Source organism: Rhamphochromis longiceps, linkage group LG12, assembly GCF_057381845.1.
Source record: "Rhamphochromis longiceps isolate RC_006_pf linkage group LG12, R_longiceps_female_GT1.1, whole genome shotgun sequence".
NCBI lineage: Eukaryota > Metazoa > Chordata > Actinopteri > Cichliformes > Cichlidae > Rhamphochromis > Rhamphochromis longiceps.
In genome coordinates this window covers 33,405,985-33,432,973 of record NC_140568.1, presented here as the reverse complement: position 1 = coordinate 33,432,973, position 26,989 = coordinate 33,405,985, and the positions used below count along the sequence as shown (strand labels likewise).

The following is a 26,989-nucleotide window of genomic DNA, read 5'->3' as shown; positions in this document are numbered from 1 at the left end:
AAAATTTGCATGTTGAACGGGAGTGCTGTTGCCTCAAATTTTGTAAATCCACATTACATGGTATTACATTATGCAACTGCTCTCAAAAAATGCTTTGGTTAAAACCCATTTGTCCATTTCAGCCTGTTCAATGAGATAAAAGGAGAAAAAAAACATTATCTGTAAGGGTGTGTGAACCTACATCATATAGACCAGCTGCATACAATATATATGTTCATATATGTTAATATATGTTTTTTACTCTTACCTGGAGGCATGACTGTTTCTGTGAGCCGTGACCCAGCAACAGGAGCAATCGTATTGCAGTGGATGTTGTACTTGCGACCCTCGATTGCCAAAGTGTTAGCCAGCCCCAGCAAGCCCAGCTTGGCAGCGCTGTAGTTGGCCTGGCCAAAGTTGCCATAGATCCCTGCGGCTGAAGCAGTCATGATGATTCTGGCCACAGAAAACCGGAGGCAACGTTAGGATTAATGCAAAGTGACAGGCATCACGAAGGAGTCATAAGAGACCCAGACGGCCTCGCCACACACAATCTTACAAAGACTTAGATATTTTTCATGCCTGCTTACACCCAGGAACGTGCATATGTAAGCATCTAGTCATGCAATCCTAGCATGTTTACACAGACACTAGCTTTAACAAGGTGACCATCATAAACAACGCTACATTAGGTGCAGGAGACTTCTGAGGAACACAGTCATCAGATACAGTACTCTGTATAATAATATCAATTTCTGTGCTCAAATGTCTCAGTCAGTTTTCAGAGTCTCAGCACAGTAATATTTAAAGAGCATCGCATGATAAAATGTTGCACCAGGGACTTGATCCAGAACATAAACACATTATGTAAGTGTATTCCTTCATGTTTTCATATAGTGAGTGAGCAGGGGAGTCAGGCTATGACCTTTATCATTTCATTTATTTCTGCTGTGGTTTTACCTTTAAATGTACCGTACATTTTTGTTTGAGGTGACTGCACACCGAGATTGGATTTTAAAATTTCCCATGAGCACTGCAAAATACAGAGGGATGACAAATTAAATGAAAAACAAAAAACACAAAGTGTAAGGCGGTGGACCAAGATGTGCTTATAGAACAGGCTTAATAAAGCTTGACATTATTTCTATACATTTCTGGAACTCTACTGACATTGTTCATTCTCGAGACAGTCCCTCCTCTGGTGTTCTGATGATGGTGGTGGACAGCTTCTTGTAAGATGTCAGTACATCCTTTTTTGCAACATTTAATTACCTCTTCGTGGCCCACTGACGGGGACATTGTGTTATTGGGTTATAGATGGTTTAAAACTAAAGCGAATCACTCAGAACTCTTTGGAAGAGGAATAATTTTTAAAAAATAAATAAAATGTGGGGTGTGGAGCCTGGACTTGTCTTCTGAAATGGGGCATAGCAGAAAAAGGTTTGAGAAGCACTGCTCTAACTGGGGCAAGTAGATCCAAACTATACCAAAAAGCAGCCAACCACAGCTGCCGGACAACCTTCATTCAATATCAGCATCATTATTTCCAAAGGTTTTTTTATTCTACACAGTAATAATATGCTCTTGAGCTCAGTGCGGTACAAATGTTACTTTAGTGTTTATGAGATGCTATTTGTGTAAAATGGTTTGTGTGCACTTGAGAAGGACATCTATTACCTATGATAACACTTGAGCAACATTCCTCTGCAAACTATAACACAGACTTTTTTCTGAACATAAAAAAAAAAAAAAAAAAAAAAAAAAAAAAAGGCTTTTGTTCAGAGTCTGTTTTGCATGTCACGAAAAGCCCATCTGTAATTAATAAAAATCTCAATAACAGTTCCGTTCCAGAAAACAGCCACTGCTAATGTTATTAGCTGCACATGCAACAGAGGCCTGTTAGTAAAACCCCCATTAATCAAACACCGGAATATGCACTGCATGTCTGTCTAAGTCGACACTGTCATCATTTATCTTCCATAAGCAACGCATAGCATCGTTAAAGCAAAAATCAATACAAACTTCATCTGCTAACTTCATCACTGTTTCAAGTTAGTAACAATCATCCACTAGAATGGCTGAGCGACATGGAAAAAATATTAGTATGTTATAAATCAAATCACAATTTCTGTCAAGATTAAAGGTTCACTTTTGCTCCTAAGTGAAGATTAAGGTTGATTTTGTTTCAAATACTATTTATTTTACTGTCCGAACTTGAACATGATGAATATACTGAAGAACAACACAACACAGGTATATATAACATAATAAAGTAAAATCTTCAGCTTTTATAGAAAAACATGAAACAAAAAGGGAAACTTAATTGTTTCACCAGTTCCAAATAAACAATGTATACATTTATACATTGTAATCTAAAATAACTGTCGCCAAAGCCAGTCTGTACATATCCTCAGTACAAGTTCAAGAAAGTTCAAAGGAGAACATAAACACAACTGACATATTCACTCGGTTGTGGTCCGCTTTGCTCCAAGGCAGCCAAAGAAATAAATTATTTTAGATAAGGCAAAAGAAGTGTAGGATAGTCTCAGTGGAGTGGGCAGTAAGCTTCATATGGAACAGATGTGCAACTTCACCACAATTCCAATGTGGTCAAGTTCGACACAGCTGTTCAGTCATCTCTCTACAAATAATGAGTGGCGGAAAGTAAAAAGCTGCACTAAGAGCAATACACTAAGGTGCCAGCTGGACGTTAGCCACAGCTAATAAAAAAAATGGGACTAATGCTAATGGCACCCCCAGATCTGTTTGCAGTGTTTGCAGATCTCTAAAATATTCCTGAAATCCCTCTGTGTACGGTGCCTTATGGGCAAAAGACAGCTTTCGTAAAATGACTTCAGGTTGAGAACAAGTTGATTATTTCAATATTAAAACGGTGCTATGGAACATCAAGCTGGTGTTTTGGGAATTAGACAAAAATAAAACTAAATTGTATTAGTCACAGACAAATCCTGGTAATTCCAAAAGGTTTACTGACTCTTTCTAACATTGCATGTCTTGATCCAGCAGTTTTTATGGTGTAAAAGTAGTAGAGAAAAAAGCAAAAACAAAACCATAAATCACAAAAATCATGCTAATAAAAGTATGTAAAAAAAATCATCAAAAAACAAAAATCAAAAAACAAAAACAACCCAAGATAGGAATTTTGTTTTGCACCATTTGAGGTCTATCTGTATTAAAGAATAGTGACTAAAGCAGCATCTGAATATGTCGATGACAATTATCCTCAAGAGACCACTTAATCATAGTCAAAGTTTTTTGTCGGCCTATCTTTAGTACTGTTGCTGACGTATGAACATGCATCACATGGTACCGAGGTCTTGATAACACTCCAGTAATGTTGCCTGTTGAGGATACTGTAACTTGACAGATCTAAGGAAAGAAAAATATCCTACCTGCGTAATAAGAGGATGACACAGTTTTACCTGCGTCAATAGCTGTTACAAGCTGAGCTACTTACCTGCCAAACTTTTGGTTTTTCATGTGGTTCCAGGCAGCTCGAGTCACTAAGAAAGAGCCTCTCAAGTGAACTCTCTGAATGAGGTCTGTGATGCAGAGTAAGAGGTAAAAAACACAAGTAAACATTAATGCATAACAATACACATCTCTGATATTTAGCATTAGAACGGTGTGGTTTGAAGCATATGGCAGGTTTTAAACACAATTTAAAACATATTGATCTACATATATCATTGTGAGGTAAACAAAAGAAGACACAGAGGTAAGCAAGTAAATATGTAATTAAAGTGTAATTACCCCAATCCAAATCACTCGTCCTGGCAAATGATCGGTCACGAAGTATTCTTGGTAGGGAAAAGCAAAGAAAGGGTTTTAGCATTTTTTTCCTGCATTTAGATTTTTCCCCCCCTTTTTTAATAAACTAATATTGCATGCTCAAATGAATCTGGAAACTGCAACCAAATGGCCATTCTAATAGCACATGATATGAGTAAACATTTTTTTAATAATAAATAAGAAAATAAAATGTGTGATTGTTGCTATTAGAGGACTTACCCAGCATTGTTTATAACAACATCTGGAAAAAATAAATGTAAGATATTAAAGTCAGTGAATAACTGTAACGACATTGCTGACAATCATTTTATGATCATTTCGTAAATCAGTAGTGACAGGTATCAGCACTAGTGGCCGCAGGATTTCCATAGAAGGTTTATACACACCTATTCTTCCAAATGCATCCAATGCTGTCTGGATCAGCTTCTCTCCATCTTCTACAGAATCTGCATAGACATAACAAAACTGTCATTTTTCACAGTTTTACATTCTTTTTTTTTATTTTTGAGAAATTGGTCTTAAAAGATTGTTTCTTGTTAGCTTTAGTTCAGGTTGTACTTCAAAGTGAGATTAACAGAGTTTAAAATCTGAGCTTTTCATGTCACAAAAGTGACTATTTTCCCCCTCGGTACAATCACAGCGATAACTTATGTTGAATATATGAATATATAATCTAGTTGGGAATTTTAGGTTAAAATCGACTGGAATCAGCATTTTTTCACCAAATTTAATACAGATGCTCTGCTGGGTTAATACATTTTATATGCACAAGTTGTTAAGCAGTCTACCTTACGTATGTCATGAATGAAGCTCAGCTGTAAAGTTACATCAGTGTAAACCATCAGATTTATCAGATAACATAATTAACTCAAGTTAAACTGTTTATTTTACCTCTCTGTGCACTAAATACAAAGATTAATGATTTTCTGCGGCATTCATTTCTTGTCTTATTTGCAAGATGCTGCATTTCACTGCTTTATTTTTATTTTATTTATAGAGGTCATCACCATTTTATCATTATCATCATGTGATAATGATCGGAGCAGGCAGCAATTTGTGCAGAAGAAGAGTCAGATGACATGTGAAAAGTCACTTTTTATGTTAGCACTCACAGAGGCTAAAGCAGGAATCCGGGCTTAACAAAGAAAGTTGATAACCACTGTTGCAGTACCCGTTATCTACAACTGGGGTTTTATCAAGCCAGCTAACGCAAAGAAAGCCTGACTATATTGAACATCCTTTATAGTTGGCTCATAGTTATATATACACAGAAGCAATGAGCAGATTTGGGAGGCATATAAGAAACTTAAAAAAGTCAACATTTAAAATTGCCAATAAAACAGAGTGATTGTTTTGTTTTCAAAAACGATTTTTTTCTCCTAAAGGTGAGACACACCTTCAATACTCACCAACAGTTTCATCACTGAGCAAGTCCAACTGATAGAAATCAATACTATTTTTCACTCAGCCACTACATGAACTAAATACGTGAAGCAAGCAGAAGAGAAGAACTCACCATAGTTCGCCACTGCCTTGCCTCCCTTCGCTCTTATCTCTTCCACCACCTTATCAGCAGCTGCAGAACTCTTTCCGCCTCCTTTAGTGTCTGCCCCAAGGTCATTCACTTTATTGCAACAAGGAGAAAAAGATTAGCAATAATGGGGTGAGTTTTGCAATTCTCCATGAGTGATTAGGTTAAGAAAACAGCATAGGCAAGCTGATTCCTTGACAGAGTTAAGATCAAATTCAGTCATGGCAGGAGGAATATACTGAAATTAGAAAATATTTATGCCTGCAACTGTGTAATTTTAAGAATAAAAGAACCAACAGTCATAATGCAAGCTTCTTACCGACAATTTCAATATAATTTATCTTAGTCCAACATTTCCCTCTCCCAATTTGGTATAGCACCTCAATTCAGGACATTTGTTACAGAAGATCTGTTGCGCCCCACATTTTTGGAACCAACTGTCATGTGTTTCACTTAGTAATATGGAATTCAGTCGCAGTCTCTTAAAACTGAATCAGTGAATCCCAAATCAACTCAACGTCAGCCTGGAACGCCACTAAACCAGCAGGTATTTTCACCAGTATGTCATACAGATGCAGCAATCTGCACGTTTTTGCTCATTTCAGGTAAAAATCAGCTGGTGCTTTAGTGTAGTCAGCAGCAAGTCATATGAACATAAAGTGGTATAAACCTTATGTTCAAACTATGAACAGGATATATGAAACTAGCTGGATCCATGCGGCGCTAAATATGAATATGTATACCAATATGATACTCACTAATATTTTTTTTTTTAATTAAAAAAATAAAAATACAGCACTGAGAGATCACAACTTCCCCCAAAGGGCAAGCTCTATATTTACAACTTTGATGTTTTATGATTCTGACATAACCCTATTATGGCATCATATTGAAAAAATAAGACGTATGTTGTACAGCTCTCTCCGTGCCCTTTTATATGATATATTACTCAATATGGTTTCTTTAAAAAAAAAAAAAAATTTAATGGTCAACTTTGACCTTGGGGAGTAACAATAAAGGTCAAGGTCAAATGCTTAGCCAACCAAGGTACTCATGTCCCCCAAGGCCTAGTAAACGCTCTGAAGCTTGAGGACAACCCATAAAAAAAATATTGTGGGTAATATGAAGTTTGTACTGATTTTCACATTTGGTGGGACCTTCACTCGATTTTCGCCAAAGTGGAATCAGCTCGAGCGGTTGTTGGTGTCCACTGTCACACAAAATTTGAATATGATAACTTGAAAATTGTGGATGCTGGACTGCTAAAAAACAGATGAACTAAACAGAGTATTCTCTCCCTAAAGGGAGGGAGTATGTAAACTTACTAAATTACAGGTTAGGTGTTTACCAGCACAGGTTAAGCCTACAGCTATGTTACCATGGCAGTTTAACTTGGTACATTGCCTATCTGGAAACTCTATGTCCCTATACCACATTTGATAAATCTATCAGGGAACTTGGTGTAACATTTGACTCAGCTTTCTTTCTAGATGCTCATATTACATCTCTGCTTCGCTGTTGCTTTTATGCTGAGTTCCATTGTGTTACGCTCTGAATTGGAAATTGTTATTCATGCCTTGATTTCATCACGTCTGGATTATTGTAATTAAGTGTTCACTTTTCTTACCCGAACCTCCCTGGAACATCTGCAGGTTGTTCAGAACCTGACTAAATCTTCCAAGATTTCACATATCACAGCATTGCTAATTAACTGCCACATGCTCCACATTAACTTCAGAGTCCAATTTTTAAGATTCTGGTTTTGACTTTTGGAGCTCTGCATGGACAAGCACTAGCACACATCGGTGAACTTTTACATCTGTACATCCCCAGGAGATCCCTGGGGTCATTTGAATAGGGTCAGCTGGCTATGTAGGATATAAGGCTGAGAACTAAAGGAAGACAGCGATCCTCCAACAGTAGCTCTCCCTTTGACCCTGGAATATGTCGACTCAGTGATGTCTTTGAAAGAGCAGCAAAAATTCAGTGTTTTTAATTTACTTTTACTTTTTTTTTTAAGTAACTTTTTCATTTTAATGTTTTGGAATTTTTCTTGTGTAGCTGTTTGTAATATTTATGTTGAAAGGTGCTATATAAATAAATAAGATTTGACTTTGCTTCATTGTCCTGGATAATCCAAATTCTGCTTTGTTGCACGTGTCCCAGGACATCTTAACACGATAGAAACACAAGGTAAAATAAGTAAAAAATGAATATCTTTTATTTACCTATTACTGAGGCACCTCTCTCAGCAAAAGCCAGTGCATATTCTCTGCCAAGACCTGTGCAAAGAAAGACACATGAGTAAAAGGTATAAGCTTACTTCCAAAGAATGAAAAACCCATCACCACCTGCAGCACTGCTGTGTCGTTGCTGCATGCCCTTTCACACACTTTCCCTGGAGCTACAAGCCATTGCAACATTCGTACTTTGATCTCCGTTTCCATTAAATAAAAAGACCGACATACGTCGGTTTCTGCTCGAATTAAAATAGCTAATTTTGTATAACAATAACAAAGACTTGCTTTACTGATATTGCAGTTATTGCCCAGTGTTAGCAGTCAGCAAGACGCCGTGATTAGAGCAGCTGTGCAGCTAACAAACGCGCAAGACGAGAAAAAATTAATGCAATTTCCGTCCTAATAACTGGGCTGTTCACTAAGAAACTAACTCCACAACTACCAGATTAGCATTTGGTGCTAACAATACAGAGGCTATTTTAGCGTCAACATAGTCGACAGCTCAGCTAACGGCGATTTTTACCTCCTCCGGCCCCAGTAACAAGCACGACTCTTCCCTCGAAAGACAGAGACATTGTTTTGAGATTTTACTATCTGGTTTGAGAGGGTCACAGAAGCTACAAAAGCTGCAGCACTGGCTTTCTGAGACAGCAGGATGAACTCTGACAAGTTCCACTTCCGCGATATAGGGAGGCTGTAACGAGCAGTGACCAATCAGAAGCCAGGATTTTATTACAACGTTTTTATCATTTTTTACACGTGTAATCTGTGTACTTTGACCTCAAATTTTGATATTAAAATTTTTCAGGCTGTTTTATGACATTGTCCAATTCACATAATCTGTAGCATCTGAATTTTACAACAAGAAAGATAATCAGTCAGAAAAAGATAAAGGATAATGGTGATGAAATCTCAAAGACTGCTTGTATTAGCAGCAGTGCAGGTGTTCTTATGCTTCACAACAATTTTAAAACACCAATTTTCTTCATATCTCCAGCTGTAAACTGCAAAACAGTTTGTTTTCAGCACGGATTACGTTCTTTCTTCCATTATCCACTAAGTTCCAAAACATCTTGAGGAAAGCATATGCTCATTTGCCTTTTAGTGTTTTTAACCCCCCCCCCCTTTAGTTTATGTTAGTTTCCAAACAGTTAGGAGTTACTTCTTCAATTATGAAGTGGTATCTCTCTAACGCATTTCTAACAAATAGGACTCAGCAGGTTAAGTTCAACAATACTCGGTCTGAGCCAGTACAACAGAACAAGGATGTAGGCTACTTAAACAATCACAGAGAATGCTGTGTGATCCATCTGAGTACATTCTGCACTCTTTGTATGAGTTGCTACCATCAGGCAGATGGTTTAGAGTTCATCAGGGAGAAATGAATAATTTTAAGAACTCCTTTGCTCCTCTGTGAATCAGAATATTAAACTGTAGCCTAAAATACGTTGAAGCTTCACAGGTTGCAATATAAGCCAGTTCAAAGCCAGTTGGAGAGATGCAGATTGTTTGGTTGTTTTTGATTTTAAATCACTGCTTTTATCTCCTAGCGTTACATTCCCACATCTAAATAATCAACAAAATAAAGTTGGCAAATATCCTAATTTTATTCATAATAGTCATATTTAATACGTTTATTTTACAGCCCTTACAATACTATTTATTCTATATCCTAGTACAGATAAGAAGTCCTGCATATTAATTATGCATATTGCGGGACTGGCAGTAGTTAGACTGTAGGGATAGCCCACCTGTGGTGGGGATGTAATGATGTTATTTGAACGCAACAAACAGAACCGTTCCGAATCACGAAGAAATGTTAACAAATTTGCAGGGCAAATGACGAGAACACCAAGCAAAGTGACTGAATCAGCAGCATCCTCTTGATGTAACAGAGAGAGAGAGGGAGAGAGAGAGAGAGCGTGAGGAGGAGCGAGAGAGAGAGAGCGCGTGAGGACAGCGAGAGAGACCGCGCACGAGCATCCTGTGCTCAGACTCTCCAAGGAGGCTGCGATGTAGACAGGATGAAACTGGCGGGGTGTTTTTCCGAGGACCGTGCCTCTCGGTTGTCGTTACCTGTCATGGTATATCATTACCATCTATTAATTATGTGGAGAACAGGAGGAGCTTATTATAATTTTGTCGATGCCTGAGGATTATGGACCGTTACAGTAACGAACAACTGTGTAACGGTTCGGACAGCTGCCTCTGTCTTTTTCTTTTTCTTCTTCTTTCCCTTCTTTGCTTAAACAATTTTTAAAGCGCTGGCGTCGGTGATTTTCTAACAAAATGTTGAATTTAGCGCTCTGTCGACGTGAAGGATGCCCGTGGCACGTCATTTTTTGTTGCCGTTGGACATAAACCTGTGGACGGGCGCTGTTTCCCAGGCAGTATGATACAATATTTTGACATAACCGTTATTTTTGTGTGTTACGCTCTATTGCGCATGCCTAGTGTTAGCTATAGAATGCTGCCCGACGCCACTTCTCTCCGTCCTGGCCGTGATTTAGGAGAGAAAAAGTGACGGCAGCTGGGGGACTACATAGCAAAAAAGAGAGAGAAAATGCGTTGGCAAAGTGGCAGCGTGGCGAGCAAAGGATTTGACTTGAGATCCTTCATGAAATAGATTGTGCCATAAACTGAAGAATGTCAGGGACACCAAATGCAGAAGCTGAAGGAGTAGTCTCCAAAGTAAAAGTGAAAAAGGAGATCAAGACAATCGTGGAGAATTTGGAAACCATCCTGGGAGATCTTAAGGATGTAGCTAAAGAGCTCAAAGAGGTAAATTAGAAGAAGTGTTCTGCCATGTGTCGTGTTATTTCCACAGGCTTGCTGTGAGGGTGCTTTTTCTGAGCATCCTTGACTGAGAAGAGATGGAGGGCTGACATCGACCTCACCAGTGGGGCCTGGAAAAGACTACACACCGTGCTCCTGCCTTTCCCATTAATGTATGTGATCATTATCACCAACATGAGAGAGATTTGGCACTGGGAGGACATAGGGTGGGAAATGGCAGGACAGCTTCTTCACCCTGACTCATAAGCTTTGATGAAAGTGTGAAAAAAATGTGATCACAATTAATATTTAATGGACAAGTTGGTGCAAGCAGGAAGGTGATTTTGCATTGAATTTCATCATCTTAATGCTGACTGTTTTGTTGGTCCAAATGATTTCCTGTCAAATAATAGAGAGAAAGTGGTCTTCTTCTTTTCACCTGTCACCTCCCTGGACTCCTTGTGGTGTCTTGCTTATCTTCATCTTTCTTTGTCTCTCGGCATGTGTATTTGTGGCTGTCCTCCTCCTCTCTAGTCCTAAAAGATCAAAACTCTTTTAGAGCTGTCTGACTGAGGTCTCAAATCTCAGTGATGGAGAGACTACAGATGTTTCTGTAGAAATCAGGATGATATTTCAGGTTTATATTCACAGTCACAGAACCAGTAATATATAGCTGCCTCTGTGACATATTTCCCTTCATTCACATTAAAGTGGTTTCTCTGAATCAGTCTCACCCCCTCACTTGAAATAACCTGCAGTCTTACCTGCTTTTATGCTTGCATTCCTCTGCCGACTGCACACCAGGCATCCAGTCCGCTCTGCCAAACCTCTAACCTTAACATGACAAGCTGTCATTCTAATACAACTCTGTTGCGTACAGCCTGTGGTACATTATGGATGGGTAGCCGACACAGCATCTGTCTCCTTCTGCCGCTCTGTTCCCCTCACTCTCATTTTTTCCTGCAACTTTGACTAAATTACACTCCTTTTGTGTTTTTCAGCAGTTTACAATATGTCACAGCAGGCACCAGAGATAAATGAGAAGAAGAAGCCATTGTAATCTGTCTATTCTGATCTTTTTATGTGATGTGCCCTTCCTTTTTCTTCCCTTCTTGCTTTTTTTCTTTTGCTTCTGGGAGATTGTGTAGAGGATCAGTTATTCTGACACCGCACACACTAAACACATACCTCCAGGGGGTGTTACTATCAAAGCCAGTGTTTGGGGTGTTATCCATTTGAAATGCAGTTATCTGTTATAACTCACAGACGGGGCTGGAGCCGAGCCTGGCTCCAAGGAGGGACCCTGCCCAGATGCTTGGCACTGCCGCCGAAGCTGCCTGGCCTACAACAGGGGCTGCACACTGGGATACTGGTATTACCTCTTGTGTGTGTCCCAACAAATTATCCATTTAAAGACTGCATGGAGAGTTTAGCACTCTGCCCTAGCCTTCTCATCTTTATTTTTATCGCTCCCTCTCAGTCACTTGCTCTCTCTTCTTAGTTGCTGTTTGCACATGCATTTAAAACCACATGATAGCAAATGTGCTTGAGAGCAGGCTAACATACTGGGTACTCTAAGATGAGAACCCCTAATCCAAAAGATAAACAACATCTTTGTCTCAAATGTTGTAATTTTACTTTCTAGAGAAATTTTCTCCTTGGTTGCTTTAATGGCTAGGATACTGTGAACTTATGCATGCTCAGCTCAACTTATGTTAGACTTTTTTTAGACCCTATGAGAGCTGCCGAGTTAAACATTAGCAAAATGTCCAACACCACTTCAGTTCTGGGCTTCAAAGGAAGCACCACTCTCCAACAAGGGAAGAGAAGCAGGAAGGAAATGTACTCTAAAGGGAAGGTTTTTGGAAAGACTTCTGAAAATGCCTCAATAACGTGGGCATTATATTACTAAGTACCAGTTATTAGTTCCCAGTAGAGTTTACTATGATTATTAAATTTTATCTGCTGTGTTAAAGACTTCTTGGGCAATGTTTATGATGTATTATAAACCTTTCCAGCATCCAGATATTACCTGAGCACTGTAGGTGTAAATGAATAGTAGAGTATCTGTGTCCATGGAAGTGCTGAAAGTGCAAGTACTTACATTTCTAAAGATAAAGTGTGCATGGTCTATCATATTTTAGTTGTCTAGTCAGCCCTTGGTTTTAGGTGGGTGTATCTTGTTTGGTCGACAGCTGGAATTTAGAGGTGTCACAATTAGGGTTAATATAGCTTTTAGTTTATTTTTTTATTTCAACTTTTTAATGTTTTTATTTAGTGAGTTTACTTATTCAATTTATTGCCAGTTATTCAAAATTGTTCAGTTTAATTTTGAATAACTAAAAAGGTTAATTTTATTTTCCTTTGTAGTTAAAATTTGTCAGGGGCAAAGCAGAAGTTCAGAACTGAAGGAAGTTTCCTCTACAGTCTACATCTTTGTTCTTTTTTCATTAGTTCAGTTCAGTTAGCTGGACTTTTTTCATAGTAAGCTCTAGTTAACTGTAATAGCCTTGGTTTTGATGGTAAATGGTTAATGGGCTGGTACTTACATAGTGCCTTTCTACTTAATTTGAGCACTGAAAGCACTTTCTACAACAAGTTTAATTCATCCAATTACACAACACACATATTCAGGCAGTGCTTTTATCTATATGTAAGCACTTATCTAATATTCACTTAAACTCAAAATATGAAAGATGCATCTGGAGTAACGTGGGGGTTTGACACATGAACAGGAGTATCTGGGATGGGTCCATTGACCTCCAATTGGTAGACGACCCGCTCTACCACCTGAACCACTGATAAATATAATCACATACTGAGAATAACATTGATATTTAAAATTGAAATATTAATATTGTGTCAATAAAGAATATACGATAATATAACACATATTGTTCTACTGATTAATAAATGATTGCTAAAGAAAAATCACTACCAAAGTGTTAGCAAAAGACTTTTAGCTTTTGTTTCATAAGTATTTTTAAATAATCTGGTTAAAACTGAATTCTATTGATCAATTCCAGAAACAAACAAAAGAAGAAAAAACATGCATATATATGTAGATTAATCATTCTTAGATGTGTAGTCCATCCAACCTTCAGATCCACCATTTGTTCATCGCATCCAGTATCAAAGCACCAAGATGGCAAAAGTGAAAACACATAGCAAGGGACTTCACTAAGCTGGCTACTTCCATCATTTGTTAGCTATATGAGAGCAGCTGAGAGCAGTACGACGTGGTGTATTCCAAGAATGGTCAAACATTTCCCAGTGAATATTGATGAAGTATTCATCTTTGTTTTTAATAGATATCTAGTTAATATTGTTATCAACATTTGATACATTTTTTATAACAACATGATGTGACAATCTAATAAGACAGTGTTAGAGGAAATTCAGCTATAGCATTTTGCATGTGCACTTGAATATATGCAGGTCTAATTTTTAAAAAATTAAAGGAACATTTTAAAAACACATAAGATTTTAATGGGGAAAAAAACATGCTGGATATCTCTGCTGATATGGACTGGGTTTTGGATTTATTGGGAATGAAAGGATATCACATTGTTTGATGAAAATTAAGATTATCAACTTACAGAGGGCTGAATTCAAAGACATTCCATAAAATCAAAGTGAAAAAATTATGCGGCTGACTAGTCCATTTTGCCAAAATGCAGCAACTCAAAATGGTACTCATTGGTGTATGGGCCCTGCGTGCTTGTATGCATGCCTGACAACATCAGGACCTGCTCCTAATGAGATGAGTAATGGGTTTCCATCTCCTCCTAGATCTGTGAGGAGATCTGAGCTCCTGGACAGTCTGGCGTTCAATTTGGCTGTATTGGATTTAGGTCAAGTGAGCATGTCTGCCAGTTTAAAGCAATGGGTCCAAGGATTTCATTCCATTTCCTAATGGCAGTCAGGGTGCTGTTGCTCACCTTGTAGAGGTCTGTGCATCCCTCCATGGATATGCTTCCCTAGACCATCATTGACCCATCATCAAACTGGTCATGCTGAACAATCACATGTGTCTCCAAAATCACGTGTCACATGTGTTAAGGGTGAACCTGGTCTCATCTGTAAACAGCACAGGGTGCCAGTGGTGTACGTTCCAATTCTGTGGTTCTATGGCAAATGCCAAATCAGGTTCCACAGTGCCAGGCAGTGAGCACAGGACCCACTAGAGGATGTTGGGCTCTCCGGCCACCCTCATTAAGTCTATTTCTGATTGTTTGGTCAGAGACATTCCCATCGGTGGTCTGCTGGAGCTCATTTTATAGGCCTCTGGCAATGTCCATCCTGTTCCTCTTTACACAAAGGAATGCCCTGCTGATGGGTAAGGATCTTCTACAACACTGTCCAGCGCTCCTAGAGTAACTACCTGTCTCCTGAATTCTCCTCCATGCTCTGGAGACTGTGCTCGGAGGTGTTGGACTGTGCAGCCTTTCTAGGGTCCAGGTATCTCACACTACCAGTAGTGACACTGACCATAACCAAACGCAAACCTAGTGAAAAAACAACCAGAAAAGATGAGGAGGAAAAAAGGGGTCAGTAGCCTTCATCTATAAAACCATTCTTGTATTGGGTCTCACTGTAGCACCTTTAGTGCATCTGTTAACCCTCTCTGCAACTTAAATGACGAGAAGTTTAACTGGCTCAATTCTATACTCTGATTAAAGTTTTCCTCTATTTATTGTTTTTATTTATTTTTATCAGTACATATTGCTTGTTATCTTCCTGAACAGTTCTTAAGTACTTTCATTATGTAGGATGTGGATGCAAACTTCCGATGGGAAGACATAGATGTATTTTTCTATCTGCTGTTTCATATCTACTGTATCTACTGTATTCATATCCTTTCTGATAAAGTTAGTAGGGCATTTTACATAATTTCTTTTTCATTACAGATTTGTTAAATGTCTCCTAATGGTCTGCTGTCACATGTTGCATTTCAAGGAAACAAAGCCTTCGGTTATGTCTTTTTCATGGTATTTTGATTAATAAGAGACAAACAGTTTAGTGATCTTTTCACTCCTCTGCACTGTTCTTTTTTTTTTTACATTCCTTTGTCTTTGTCATCTTTTCTCTTTTCTTCTTTCTCAAAATTGGTTGCATATTACAAATGATGGTTCTTCCATCTTGCATCACAGGACATGTTTGGTGCTGCTACTTCTCTTGAATTCTGCTGGTGCATGAGATTGATGTAATCTATCACTTAGGTCAGAATCTGGCAGGCTCATGGCTTCTCTCAAAAATCCTATTGATAGTTATTTTCTCTCACTGTGGTTGTCATTGGGATGTATTAAGCAATCTTCAGTCTTATAAATTTGGAAGTGTTTCCTCTTTAAAATGTAATTAAGAACATACAAAGATTTTAATTTGTCTTTTCCTCTACTTCATCTTCTTACCCTATATCCTAATGCATTTTTTCCAAGTTGGTAACTTTTTAGATGAGACTGTAATAGTAAATATTTTCTGTAGGGCTTCGCAATTGAAAATTATGATGGCTTCTGCAATTATGGAAATAAGATTATTGATGTAAAACAAATAATTTTAAAGTAGGCTATCTGCTAAAGCGTTAAACTTTTGCTCTTTACTAAAAGAATCCAAACAAACTCTCCCATATGCTTTGGCTGGTTTAGTTCATCTCAGTTCACCCAGGATGACAAAAAGAGAACCTTTTGTTAACAAGAGTTTGGCTGTTAGGAGGAACTTTGGTTCTAGAAACAATGTTTCAAAATTAGGTCAATCTAATTAATAATCACTGACCAAAATATTGCATCATTACAACTTATACCATAACCAGTGGCTCCATGGTGAAGTGGTTTACACACATTCTCCTAACAAATCATAAGCTCCTCGGGTGAGTCTCAGGAGGAGACACAAATCCCTCTGGGCTTGAATCAGGAAGGGCATCCAGCATAAAAATTCTGCCAAGTGAAACATGTGGAGATACCTGCTGTGGACATCCCTTGTGAATAAGGACGCAGCTTTTACAGTTTATACCATAATCTAAGTGGCCTAATTTCATCTTCTTGTGACACACTTATTTATTTTTCCTTCAGCTGTCATAGTTACACTTCCTATTATCACCAACAGGTTGTTCATGAGATTGACACCCTAACTTGTGACCTGCAGTTGGAGGAAGACGGACTAACAGACAGCTCAAAGACAGACACACTGAACTCCAGCTCGAGCTCCACCACCACCACTACCACTGCATCCAGCCTGGAGAAGATGAAACTCTTTCCCGAAGACTGCATATTTAAAACACCTGCTTCCCTAATGCCAGTCCCCATCAACCCTCCTGGAGTCCTGACTGTACTCAAGAAGCCACACCCACCTCTACCACCACCAAGGCATACCCCGCTGAGAGCCGAGGACCACAACGTTAAAAATCTGCCTCATCCAACTTTAGTGTTATCAGGGAATCTATCCAAGGCTAATGGGTCTCTATTAAGGAATGGTGGGGTTTTCCCATTGAAATCAAACAGGGATTTATTTTCCTCTACACCATGCTTCATTTCTAATGACAGTGGAATCCCTGAGTCGGGTCTTGTTCCTACATTGCCCAGACCCATGCCTCTTCTACGGCATGAAAAGAACAAATGCCCCAAGGCCCCTGGCAGGGAGCCACGTGAGAGGGAACGTGTACGTTTCAGCGAGAAGGTTCAGTTTCATGGCTACTGCCCGGACTGCGACCTCCAGTACGATGTAGATGACACAGAACTACACTTGCAGGCTGAGCTGAATGACTTGAGGCTCAGCCCAGTACACTGCTGCTCCTCTTCCCCTCCTCCTCCTCATTCTCTTTCCCATGAATTCATGTTGGAAAATGGCGGTCTACCAGTCAGCCACAGTTTCCCACCAACAGGAAACACTGCTCCACCTTGTGTGCCTCCCCACACACCTTCTCTCAAGCCCCAGAAAACAATCCTTCGCAAATCAACCACCACCACAGTTTGACACCAACCCCCCTTGTTGTGTCTAGTTTAAACATTTTCGAATCATTCATAGTGTTTTCTACTTTATGAGTGCTTTCTACTCCAGTTGAACTTTGGATTATCCAGAGAGAAGAAAGGATTGGAAATAATAAACAAAAGAGCGGATATAGTGAGTGGAACAGAAGAAGGCATCGCCGTGGGCATCGAGATGTACATGGAGAGATCAGGACGAAGCGGTGAGTGTTCCTGAGTGTGCCTATACGAGTTGTTCATCAAGAAGGTTTGTTTGCTCCAGCACATCCCCATGAGTCTGTCTGTGTTTTTGTGGTTTTTTAGAGTATCTTCATATGTACAGTACAGAGGTGTTCCCAGGATATTTTTAAAGAGCACAGCACAGGAAGAACCAAGAACAAGACAGGGAATTAAAATTGGTGTAGAAAACTTACAATTTTCATGTTCATGGGTACTCCTGTGCCCTCATACAGATGCCATTGCTTGAAAACTGCCACTGCAACTTACCAAGCCTCAATAGGCACAATATTAGCATGTATAATATACATGATATTATTAGATCATAACTGTTGATTCATGAATTTGTATCTTTTTAATGTTGCAGCTGGAAATTATTTCATTACTTATGGCTTAAAAATATTAAAACGACAGTATATTTTAAAGTAAGCAAAAAAAAGGTAATTACAGTTTCTTACAATTTAAAACAGTTGTTGTGAAGCACATAGTATATTTGAATTTAAAATATAGTGAAAAAGAAATAGCAAGCACTAAAAGAAAATTGCATGTGCATATGCCATACCAAGTCTGTATATTTAATTTAAGAAATACTTAAATAAAGTACATTAAAACACTATAAAGTAACTTGTTAAATATAACAAGTTATATCCCAGTACTGTTCCTGCTAATGCTATTATCTAAAGATATAGGGCACTTTATCCAGGAGTGCCTATTTCATATTTCAAACATGGGGCGAGTGCCACCCCATGTTTCCCCTCTGGACACACCACTGCATCTGTTTGTTGGTTCTTGGGCAACTGATACTGGTAGACTGCTTTTTGTTTTGTTTCTTCCAGGAGATTGTTGGTACTGAGTCTATTACTTGGGATCTTCTCCATTAGCAATAATATAATGAATTAATATCTTTCTAGATGAAACAATAGCACCCACTTCCCCTAGATTTTATACAAAAACTTAAAGATCTTCCAATATGCTGGCACATAAACAGAATATATCTTCACACATACCTGCCTAGATTCACAGTTAGGGTTGTGAGACAGACAAGTGAGTTGGTACTACCTCTTCCTTCATCACCTTCCAGGATTCATTTTGTTGACGTGTGAGACTGTAGAAGTAAAAGGAGGGAGAGAAAATGAAAAGAGTGACACGGCAGGTTGGAGAGAGAGAGAAGGAAGTGTTAGCTGATACAGCTGGCATTTTGATTTGCGTCGACAGACGTCTCCACAGCGCATACTAATTGAAAAATCTTTTACTTTATTTTCTAATAAAAATCTGTCTTTAGCAATGCAAGTCTCATTTTTGTTGACATCTACCCTCCACCCGCTGTGATATCAGCACCACCCCCCTGTGATGTGAAGCTAAATGGACAGTAAGCCTATCAGTTCTGCTCTTGAGTGGAGAGAATCAGGCGAAACAATGCTGAACTATTTCCTTTTAAATCAGCAGTAACATCGGACCATCTCAGTCTATATGAACAGTTGGTAGTCTCCACTTTATTGGCTTCCATTAAGAAGCATGTTTCAGAAAGTCTGTTATTTTTGCATGTGTGTGTGAGAGAGAGAAATGTGTGAGCATATGGCTGATATTTCAGTACATCTGAGATTGTTTTCAAATCTGTGTGTGTGTGTCTGCATATACGTCTTTGTATTTACAAAGGTGTGTGTAAAAGCACGAGTCAGTTTGCCAGACTGGGGAGACAGCACACCCAGGAGTTAGATGAGAATAGTAGCACCTTCCTCCCAGCAATGCCCTTAATTAGCTAGATTAGACTAGAGGAGATAACAGCACTGCCTCAGAAAGCCTTTGTACCAACATTAGCCTTGACAAAGCTCTGAACCGCTGCTAAACATATTTTTTATGACAAACAGTGAGAGAGGAGAGAGCTAGCCGGCAAGCAGAGAAACTGAGGAAAGAAATAAGGAAGATAAGAAGTAAGAAATAAGGAAGCAAGGTAAAGATGTGTGGAGGACAGTTGTGATGTTCGGGAGGCATGTTATATAAACAGTGAATTTACTATGTATATCACTTATATGTTCTGTTGGGGTGGTGGGGGTGGAAATCTTGAAGGTTAAAGCTGAGAAAACCAGGGGAATGAAAATCGCACATTGATGACTAAATCCAATGCAAGACCTCGCTGGCCTTACAATCTAAAATCGGCATCTAGATTAGGGATCAGTGGATATTTAGCCATGTAAAAAATGAGAAAGAGTAAGCACGAGTGGGGATGAGGGCACATAGGGTAAAAGTGTGGGACAGAGAGAAAGTGAGTGTGCCGTAGAGAGAGACAGACAGAGAGATGGTGATGCAGTGAAAGCTGATGCTCTTTTAGCTGCATTGCCCTGCTGTTATGTAGCAAATGTGGATGTATGTTTTTCCACTCGATTAGTGCTCACGGCACAGAACATCCACTGTATTAATGTTGTATTCATGGTTTTATGTCTGGCAGCAGCATGCACACATACGTACATATTGAAATACTCATACAAATAGGTACATCATCAGTAGATCCTACTCATATGGGCTTCTGCCACCGTAGTAGTTTTTTAGTAGCTGAGGAAATTGGCACAGTGTCATCATGTGATTAAAGATGTTTAAAGTTGTTTTGTTGCAAATTCTGTGCTTAAAAACTCTTAGGCTAGCTCAGTTTAGTAATAAACTTCAAAATCTTTTACCATATCCATCCATTCGCTTCCGCGTGTCCTTTTCAGGGTCACGGGGGCGCTGGAGCATGTCCCAGCTGTCTTTAGGGCGAGAGGCGGGGTACACCCTGGACAGGTTGCCAGTCTATCGCTGAGGTTCCTTTACCATATTTTTTTTTAAATCTCTTATCCACCTCAGTATCTAGGGCTGGAAATTTACCCAGCTGTCACAGAGTGAGAGGTAGGGTACGCTCTGGACAAGTCACCAGGGCTAGACAGAGTCAGAGATCATCATAGACAGATAAACAGAGAAAGACTTCTATTCACATCACATCCAACCAATTAAGAGTCACCTAACCCTTACTTTAACCTGTGGGAGAACATGTAAACTCCACACAGAAAGGGCCAGCCCCAATTGAGGTTGAACCCAAAACCTTCTTGCGGTGAAGCGACAGCGCTAAACATCATACCACCCAAAATGCATACCAAATTTACCCGTTTCTGATCAAAAACTGTGATCAAATAACTAAACACAAAAAGAAAAACATTGAAAACATTGGAGGCATCTGCTTTATTTTTCTTTTCCCACTCTGTCTCATTTGTGGCAATTTGCTGTTGCACCTTCCAGTCAGATGTCTTACTGAATACAACATGATATACATTTTGTAAATTATGGGCCTTGTTAGAGACAAAAGTGCTCAGTTCTGGTATGTTTTAGGGCATGCCTACTTTGGCATTGATAAGCTTTTGCCACATCAACATAAAGTTGCCAGGGTACCAGAAAGGTGGTGGTCAATACCAGAAACAGTAGAATGACATGGCTCTCAATACCCATGTTGATATGAAAACACAAAGATATTCCCATGTATTTGAATGTATGATCATGTATTTAAAAAAAATTACAAAAATGGCATTTCTGTATATTAAAGCACAGTACAAAGAACAGTACAAAACCTAAAAAGCTAAAAGTATATTTTGTTGACTGAAATATTAGGAAGCCTGCTTACATTATTACAATTACATTACATTAGCTTAAGTACGTTATATTAGACATTGCAAACATTTTAGCCTGTGGGAACAAACTGTCTTAAACAAAATGGTAATGTGTAATTCAGGATAACATAAGAAGGATAATACTTTAAGTGTTGTTAACATTACGTAAAACGTATTCAGCCTGAATTCTTATGAATAGATTTGGATGACTAGGTGCTTCAGTAAAAAAAAAGTATTTCTTCCCTTGGTCTGAAAAGCATGTTTGCACATTTACATGCTGCCTTTTGTGTGGCATGTAAGGATAGACTAGAACACGTGCTCTGCTTAATGTTTCACAACAGGACTAACCAATACAAGACATCACAGTGGCTCACATTGTCCATTTTTTCTGAAGTGTTTCTAAATGTTTATTCAAAAATATTTCTCTCTTAAACTAAATCTGCTGACTCCAAAATGTTGTTGATGGTTTTTTGTATTATTTGTTTGTTTTGCCCTCTCACTTCAACACTGCAAAACAGATTATCATTATATCAACCTGTTCTTAACCTTTAAAATGTTTTGGCACTAGTGGCAATTTATTCATTTTAATAAAATTTCACAATCATTAAACATAGTTAAAACAGAAGCAGGTACACATGAACTTTGTTTTGTAAAAGGGACGTTAAATTATAGAATTTGTGGACACACAGACTATAGCTAGCTTTCATTAGGTTTACATGTTTCAGTGTGTTGAGATTTGCTCTGCCTTTCTGGTATTACTTTCAACCTACTCTGTATTAATCTACCAGACATGTGTGACAGAAGGATGAAGTGGGAGAAACTGTTCTGCCATTTGGGCTGGCTGACCGATGCAAAAGTGTTTCATCAGTCACTGGTTTAATACATGCATGACCTATTATCAGATTGTTCTTGTAACACAAAAATCACTACTCCTCTGACCATGGGTGTAGGAGTTTTTCACAGTTTTTGCAAAGGCTAGCTGAGCTCCAGCGCTCCAGGCTTGAGGATGAAGTTGTAATGGGCAGGGAGGAGGTGGATATTCACCGCCTCCATCATGAGTCAAGACTGACTCAAATGCACTGACCTACTCCCTACAGCTCACAGCTCTTGTTTATAACCCATCTTTCTCTCTCTCTCTCTCTCTTCTCTCACCCCCCCCCCCCCCCCCCCCCCCCCCCCCCCGCCCCGCCCGTCTCATGCTCTCTCTCACTATTTCTTCATTTCTTTCTTCCTTTCCCCTTGGATGATGCTTTACTCCCACTCAGCAGCATCTGTATGCATAACACTCTCTTTGTGCACATGCAGCTCCATATACATGTGGGTGAGGTAGCTATTATTAAAGCATATCTGACACTTTGTACAGCAAACACTCCTGTTTGTAGGTTTAATAAAAAAAAGGTCAGGCACTTCCTGACTTTGAATGACAAAAAACCTTCTAGGGATGATGGCTTTTACTCCCTATTGTTATGCGTCCAGCACCGCCTCCATGTACAGCTTTTACATTTCAATCCCACGTCCTGCTGACGTCAATAGTCCATTTATCGGGTGAATTGGTAAACATCCGCGTTCCATAATGAGTTTGAAAAATCCTTACATGTAAAGGCTTGATGTGTAAATTTGGATATGTTACAGTAACAAGTGCAGAAGAGAGGATGAGCTCATGAACGGGGGTTCATTTAAATTAACAAACAATCCAAGTTTAAGAATGACCAATTACAAGTGTAGGTCTCCATTTCACATTATTGTAACTTAAACAGGGGCTCGTCCAGGATTTGGATCCAAGACTCACACAGAGTCTTAGTAAAACTGTAAATCCAAACCTGTCCCACGGCCTAATAAAGGAGACGTGGAAATCAGTTTACTTTGTGCCCAGATCAAAGTGAAATTCATTTTATTGATTGTTTTGGTATTCTTGGTGATACATAGCCTACAAATGCACCTGATTGATTTTCTGTGTTCCAGAAGCTGCAATTCAAGCAGAGTTAAACATTTTCTGCATCACCAATTGAATGAATGTAAAACCACAGACAATACGAAGCACAGTTTGTGCTGGTGTAACTTTATAGCTGGCCTTCAATTGGTAGTGTTAACAGGTTGCATTCCTTCAGCAGAGAAGCTGAATGGTACTTAAAGCACACTAAATAAATCAACATAAATGTGGTGATCCCAGCTGATTATAAATACATTTAAGAACATAACCTGCTCCAGACCAGGTTATATGTTCAGGAAAAGTTGCCATGGTGATCTAATCAGGTGATAACCACCTCTATAACACATAAAACTCTGACTTTAAGCTTAACATAGCTTGCTAACCCATTAATCATGCTTTGTAGTACACCCCTCTGCTCTGTTACTATGATTTGTTTCTTGCTATAATAGTCAATGCATGTGCTTATAGTGCTCCCACTGACTGTATTGTCTTCGTTCCATTTTCCAACCTGGCATGTGCACAATGTGCGATAAAACCCAAAAGATGTGTCAGAGTGAGACACATTTTGCCAGTGAATATTAATTAGCTGTTGTGTCTTGGTCTGATTGTTTGTGGTGATAGTCTGCCAAGAGACACAGTTGTCTGTTTGCTCATCCCATTCTGCATGCATCATTTACTTTGATTTTTGTTTCCCTCAATCAACTATATTTCATAGCAATCATTGAAAAATTAAATTGGTATGGGGGAAGCATTAAACAAAATGAAAACCAAATCATTTTGGTGTTTTGTGCCAGAGGCATTACATTTGTAATGGAGATGCTGTGTGCAGGGTTCATTAGAATACAAATAGACATGACCTACATTGCCAAACGCCAGAGCATTCAGAAGTAAATCTGGTGCACATTAGGCCTGAATACTGGCTCGTCTTGGTGCTTCTCTGTCAGTGACTCAGGCAAAGTGATGATTTGGGAACGTGAGTGGGCATGTGTGTTATTAAAATGCATGTGCGTGCTCATATGCATTTATTTTCATTTTAAAGGGGATACGTGTGCATGAGTTTTAAAAGGTGAAAAAGAGTGCAAAAAGACTCATGGGTGTATGCAGCCATGTGTGTAACATGGAGTCAAAGGCCGTGAGATGGCTCGGTGCAACTTAGAAAGCTTTGGTGGTGAAGCAAACTTAATCTGAGGCTTTCACGCTCCTTTGGAGATTGTTAAAAGTTAGAGGCATCAGCTGCACCTTACTCGGGGAAGGTAAACAATATTTCAACAACAGGATCAGATCTGTAAGAGCCACAGTGGCCCAGATGGGGTCCTCTGCTCATTGAACCTCTTCAGACTTGAGTGAGAAACACAGAAAAAAATGCTATTTAAGGAGTCCCACAAGTCTGGGCAAATTGTCTGTCACAAAAGGGAAGGCTTTTTAATCCACGAAGAAAAATGCAAGACTGTTCAGTCTTAATAACTTTGATGGCTCGTGTATGTGTTACTGGGCGTTTGTGCTTTGGCATATTTTCATTTTGGTCAATGAAAAGTGATTGTTAGTGCTGTGACTGCTCTGTCAAGTGGCTCTCCACTGTGCAGCCAGATATTCACACTAATATGTTTCCTCTTTTTTCTCTCTCTCTCTCTGCAGGGCCCATTGACACACTTGAGATACGAGACAAAGGGATGCTTGCTTCATACACCGATCGACCCCGGTTGATCAGGCAGGGAAGAGCCAGAGCTGAGGCCAAGCATCCACCACCATTTGCATAGCTCTTGCATAGTGCTTGTGCTGTTTGTGCACTAAGCAATCTCTGGGAACCAGCTGTGCTGGAGCAGTGTTACTGTCTAACTGGCAAAGCAGGAAGGGTAGTCACTGTGTGTGTGCAAAAAGATGAATCTATTGATGTGGAGGTGATATTTTCATTCATATAAATGGTTGATTTAAAGATTCAAACACCGATGAAACCTTATCATCAAAAGTAAAGATGAACCAGTACAAGATGGGGTGAAATAATGTCAGCCAGTATTTGATTGATGTCTATACTTGTTTTTGCTTTGTGCGTGCTCAGATGGAAATCAATAGCTCCACTCAACCGATGGAATTTGCCTTTTAAGAATTGTAATTGTTTGTGTCTGGAAAGCCCAACGGTTCGGCCTGGGAGCGAAACGCTCTCTGCTGGACTGCAGAAAAGGAGAAAATAATAGCTATGTCAGTACGTGCCATATGCACAACCACAGCATGTTTTTGGAAAGACTCGTGTTTTGAAATGGTTGATGATGCGGTCACTGGTCCTTGTCCAGACATTCTGTTCGTTGTACATCAAAATCTATCCGCTCATCTGGTGCCATACAAGCTGTGTTTATTTCACAATGACATGCAGAGATTCAGTACAGTGTGGCATAGTTACAGCTTTAAAGGGTTATTGAAGAAGTAATAATTTGCATCAAATTTTTTTTGTATACAAATGTACATGTATATTTCAGGCATTTTTCTACAGAGACTTTAACATTTAAAAAGATGATATTTTTGATATTGTGTTGGATGACTGAGAGGTATTTTGATGAAAGCTGACATTCCCTCGAGGTATATGTTTTTCAGGGCAGAGCAAGATGAGTTATTTATACATACCGAATCGTGTTTACATGAATGACAAACTTAACTATTATAACTTAGAGAAACTTTACAATGTCGGCTGCAGTGGGAGGAGGAAAATATAATGCAGAGATGAAACGTGACGAAAACCAAATACCTAGTTGTGCTTTATCAGAAGGGAGGCATGGGACTGAATGAACGCATGACTGACTCTTCACTTTGTCCTGCCATCACTGTGTTTTTCTATGCATTTCTGTGGAGAAGCTGTCTGGTAGTGGGCCTGGAATGCTGGATTTTCTGCCCTCCAGAACAGAATTAAATAGTATTCCCTCTCATTCCCTCATCCATCGGGTCAATCCTGACGTCAATATAAACCTGACAAATTTCCATGTTGCTCTGGGTAATGAGTCATAGGTAATTAAAAAATGATGAAGTACTTTTATATATATATATATATATATATATATATATATATATATATATATATATATATATATATATATATATATATATATATATATATATATATATATACATAGCACTTATAAAAACCAAATGAGTTATAAAGAAACAGAGTAACAAGATGAATATTACTCCAAATAGATCAAATATATACAGGATATACATAGAAAATCAGTCAAAACTCATCAAAGTTCCCACCTGACATCCAAAAAAATCAGCTAAGCAAAAAATGCAATAACTTACATATTAAATGAAATCATGCAAGGTTTAGTACAATGAAAATTAGTTACTGGCCATCAGAGTAGATAAGGGTTAAAACTCACTTTTCATTCCTTGCAATTTCACCACAGGAGATAACCAAATGACCTTTTCAGCACTGAGAAGGCACTAAACTCAGTTAAAAGCTGAAATTAAATCAGTTCTATACCCACTGTAAGTGTCCCCATCTACAGCCAATTCACCATATTTTTTTCTAAAACCAACTGTAAGCATCAATATTATGGAATGTAATCACCGTTTCAGCAGAAAAATTGTACTAATATAACATCTGTGAAATAGAGTAACAGAAACACCCATCAAATATGGTATGAGTGTTGATATTGCGTAGAGAAGCTAAAGAGGGCACTTTGCAACTTATTTGGAATGCCAGAAACACAACCAGCCTTTCTGAACAGAGTCGGCATAAAGGAGTGAATAAATAACTACAAACAAATATGTGTGTCTGAAAGAAAAAAAATATTGGCCGATATAGCAGACTTTTTAAATCAGAAAATACGGGTATCTTAAAAGTCCTACATCAGTCAGGCTCTAGTTTAATGATATCACCATGTGTGTAACTGGTAAAAACCAAC

At 38.8% G+C, this 26,989-nt stretch overlaps 2 protein-coding genes across 4 annotated transcripts in view; one reads left to right on the top strand and one right to left on the bottom strand.

Annotated features, from left to right (window-relative positions):
- hsd17b4 (hydroxysteroid (17-beta) dehydrogenase 4) overlaps positions 1 to 8,246 on the bottom strand; it is a 36,137-nt gene extending 27,891 nt beyond the window's left edge. For all 3 annotated transcript variants that reach the window (XR_014914087.1, XR_014914088.1, XM_085425925.1), the window contains exons 1-8: positions 8,087 to 8,246; positions 7,552 to 7,605; positions 5,309 to 5,416; positions 4,179 to 4,238; positions 4,012 to 4,033; positions 3,754 to 3,800; positions 3,458 to 3,542; positions 248 to 435 (exon numbers count right to left, since the gene is read on the bottom strand). Coding sequence is in view for 1 of the 3 variants with exons in the window: in XM_085425925.1 (XP_085282051.1) it covers positions 248 to 435; positions 3,458 to 3,542; positions 3,754 to 3,800; positions 4,012 to 4,033; positions 4,179 to 4,238; positions 5,309 to 5,416; positions 7,552 to 7,605; positions 8,087 to 8,138 (616 nt within the window). In the remaining 2 variants the exon portion in view is untranslated. The remainder of the gene's footprint in view (positions 1 to 247; positions 436 to 3,457; positions 3,543 to 3,753; positions 3,801 to 4,011; positions 4,034 to 4,178; positions 4,239 to 5,308; positions 5,417 to 7,551; positions 7,606 to 8,086) is intronic.
- A 1,331-nt stretch (positions 8,247 to 9,577) lies between these two features.
- prr16 (proline rich 16) lies at positions 9,578 to 26,104 on the top strand. Its single transcript, XM_085427008.1, has 3 exons — positions 9,578 to 10,344; positions 16,441 to 17,521; positions 24,732 to 26,104. Exons 1-2 carry the CDS (start codon positions 10,210 to 10,212, stop codon positions 17,305 to 17,307), a joined length of 1,002 nt encoding a protein of 333 aa, XP_085283134.1. The 5' UTR covers positions 9,578 to 10,209; the 3' UTR covers positions 17,308 to 17,521; positions 24,732 to 26,104.
- Positions 26,105 to 26,989: the final 885 nt, after the last annotated feature.